This window comes from Syngnathus acus, chromosome 11 (genome assembly GCF_901709675.1).
Source record: "Syngnathus acus chromosome 11, fSynAcu1.2, whole genome shotgun sequence".
Classification (NCBI taxonomy): domain Eukaryota; kingdom Metazoa; phylum Chordata; class Actinopteri; order Syngnathiformes; family Syngnathidae; genus Syngnathus; species Syngnathus acus.
The window spans coordinates 6,603,425-6,606,746 of NC_051096.1; the positions used below are offsets into that span (position 1 = coordinate 6,603,425).

The window sequence follows — 3,322 nt, forward strand, 5'->3', positions numbered from 1 at the left end:
AAACTTCCTCGGTAATCGCCGTTTACTTCACACATTTCCAACACATTTAAATTATTTATATTTGTCCATTTAAGCATTTCAATACGATTGCAAGCAATTCCAAAGTAATAAAGTCAAGACACGGTCACGTTCAAGGTGAAGTTGCAAGAACATTGTTGACCAGGACATAAAAATTATGCAGGAATATTCCAATGGGGGGGGAAAAAACATTCGTGTGAAAAATCCAATCAGAATCGACTATTTATTTCTAGACATAAAAGACTCTGATTTCAACAATATTGGAGGCATATCCCAAATACATACTTTATTGGCACGGACACACACATACGCTTGATATCATGCTAGAATTTACTTTATATACACAACCACATGAAAAGTCACACATTATGAAAATCTATATGCACGATATCAACACACACAAATCCCGCAAGATTATCTGAGCATTCGAGAAGTGCACCATGAAAATGGACAAGAACGATGACGCGCGTTCCAACAAGCACTACAAGTTAAACATGTGAGTAAGATCAAAAAAGAAGAAAAAGCCATGGAGATTAATATTTAACATTCCCAAGGTCCAAATCCGAAATAGCGTCGTTTCACGTGGATATTCGCATTTATCACTCTCGTTAAAAGTTGCAGATAAAAAGGTGGAAGCTCGTTGTGCACCATTCTGCGAGAGTGAGCAAAATGTCACAGAAATGGCAGTTCCATGTTTGATTTTTCTCCTCCTTGGACAACAACGTGGCAGGTATTATTATTAATATTTTGTTGTTTGTTCCAAAAAGCTCCAGGAAGTCATCAGCCAACAAATTATTGCTGTTCCAAGCCAGTCCAGTGCGTGTTTCTCGTTGTGTGAATATGTCGAGAAAGAGTAGAAGGACTAGGTGAGAGGTTTCAATTTGTTGACAACCTTCTTCTCCTTAACGCGTCTGTTCTGAAACCAAATCGTAACCTGCCGTTCGGACAGATTGGTCTGGGCAGATATCCTCCTCCGTTTGTCCTTGGTGATAAATTTATTGGCAGCGTATTCCCGCTCCAGTTCCTTCAGTTGCACCTTTGTGTACGGGACGCGCTTCTTCCTCCCACGCCTGTACGAGCTGGGGTCGCCGCCTGCGTGGGACACCGCGTCTGTGTGGAAGGACGGACGGACGGACGGACGGGAGAGCGTCAACAAGTGGAACGTGCACAGCAAAACACTATTTGTGCATGGAGAATTGAATTGAGAATACATTTGGAATTAAAGGCAATTCATGTACACTAAAGCAATTCGAAATTAAATCATTTCGATGGACTAAATTGCAAACATTTTCTCTGCAAATCTACATTTGACATCAAATCCCCACATAGAAAAGTCAAATTATGATCAATCCGCTTGCCAAAAGAAGTAAAAGAAAAGCAAAAGGCTGGTGCAAGGTTGCTTACCTGAAAGAGGCGACTTCCACATGTGTCCCGACTGAGGCTGCTCTTTGCCGCAGTAAACTTGACTGTTCCAGCCGTTGGCAGCCAGGCTCCACGGCTGGTAGCTCTCCACCGGCAGTAATGGCTCATGTCTGCCCTCCGAAGGCGCACCGATGGTGGGCACCACGGGCACGTCAAGATAACTGGGCACAGGTTGGTAGGGACCTGACGGGTAGGTGGGGTAGAAGGCGAATTCCTTGGCACGGGAGGTAAAGTCGTCCCCGGAGACCGACGTGTCCATGTATTTCTCTCCATACGCGGAGGGGGGCTGCGCCCCGCATGACTTGATTCCGCCGTGGTGCGACATTCTGCACGGGTAGTAGCCGCTGCCGAAGTAGCCGTAAGGCAGGGAGGCGCTGGAGGAATTCTGGGAGGCCGAGCAGGGGCTGCACTGCTTCCCCTGCTCGCCCACGCCGGTGGCGGGCAGGTCGCCGGACGGGTACGCCGTGCTGGGTGCCAGCGAGGCCGGGTGCGCCATCAGATTCCTGCACTGGTTCGCTGCGAAGTTACCGCCCGCGAAGCCCTCCATGTTCTTGCTCACTTCATCAGAACCGCCGCCGTTGTCGTAGAGGAACATCACCGACGGGTCGAGCCAGTAGCGAGGAGGACGGAGCAACAGTGACGTTGTCATAGCACGGCGTCCAACATTGAAGCTTCTGGCTCTTTTCGAAAAAGCCCACGAAGTGAAAAAAGATCCATCCTGGTTCCCAGAGCGTAAAGCGGTGACGCGCACCGGAGCGCCGACGTCGCGCTATCATTGGTTGCCGCCACCACACGTGACCCACTGTGCAAAGGGAGGGATGGTAAACATTCCCACTTGAGATAATTAAATGGAGGAATATGCGGAGACGCAACTTGACCGTAGCCGTCCGGACATTGAGCTCGTGCTTTTGCGCTTAATCTTGTTGCTGCGCAACATCTGAAATAACACAAAAGCTCAGCCTGTACCACTCATAATCACAATTTTTGTGTTTTTTCAATACAACATGGGCTTGAATTGTGCAAAAACTACATTCAAAAGGAGATCTTGAGAGATAACGTGCTCGTTTACGCACATTTGAGCGTTTACGTGCATGCGCAGATGCCACGTATTTTCCCCATGAGCATACACCAATGTAAATGAACAAAACCTCCAATTTAAATGCACAATTCTTCAGCAGAGCTGTGCTACTGTAGTATATTTGCATATACCACTACGTGAAAACAGCATTTCCTTGATTCGTGGAGGAACTATCAAGTAAATTCAAGGCGCATGCTCCATTACGCACACATTTACACATCTATGCACACTTGGCACGCATTGTTTTTTTTCCTACGCATGACCAACCGGAATAAGTGCATGGTTCAAAAGCATTAATTCATTGTAGCTGTGTTTGAAAACAGAATCTTGAATGATGTATTTTTAAAAAGTATATTCAAACCGCACATCCACACACACACGAATACCTTGCATTCTCCCCCATATGTGCCACACGTATTATTTAATAATACTTTCATTTTTATAGTTACACACTTTGCCATCTATAGACAGTAAAGTGTGTCAGTATAAACGATTAAAAAAAAAAAGCGGGTTACATTTGCTCATTTTTACGCACGCGTCAGTGCGTATTTTTCCTTAACATGGCCGCCCTTGAAATAGATGGAAAAATCCGTTTTCAGACGCCAACTACATGTAAATAGCAGACTATTATGATCCTAGGGGGGCTATTGTGACTCGGGCTAATTAAGGGGAGGGGGGTGGACACCGCTGGAGGCCAAGGTCAAGTTGAAAGTTGCTGTCTCGCCGTCGGGCTGAGGGCCATTGAGGCTTTGAAGGGAGCGTCTGAGCTGCTTGAAAAGAACGGAAGAAGGGTGAGAATCCCTG

General features: G+C 46.3%; 1 protein-coding gene across 1 annotated transcript; it reads right to left on the reverse strand.

Annotated features, from left to right (window-relative positions):
- Window positions 1-287: 287 nt before the first annotated feature.
- Window positions 288-2,197, reverse strand: hoxa13a (homeobox A13a). Its single transcript, XM_037264541.1, has 2 exons — window positions 1,423-2,197; window positions 288-1,128 (listed from the first exon to the last, which is right to left on the reverse strand). The coding sequence occupies exons 1-2, from the start codon at window positions 2,087-2,089 to the stop codon at window positions 881-883; spliced, it is 915 nt and encodes a 304-aa protein (XP_037120436.1). The 5' UTR covers window positions 2,090-2,197; the 3' UTR covers window positions 288-880.
- Between the last annotated feature and the right edge of the window lie 1,125 nt (window positions 2,198-3,322).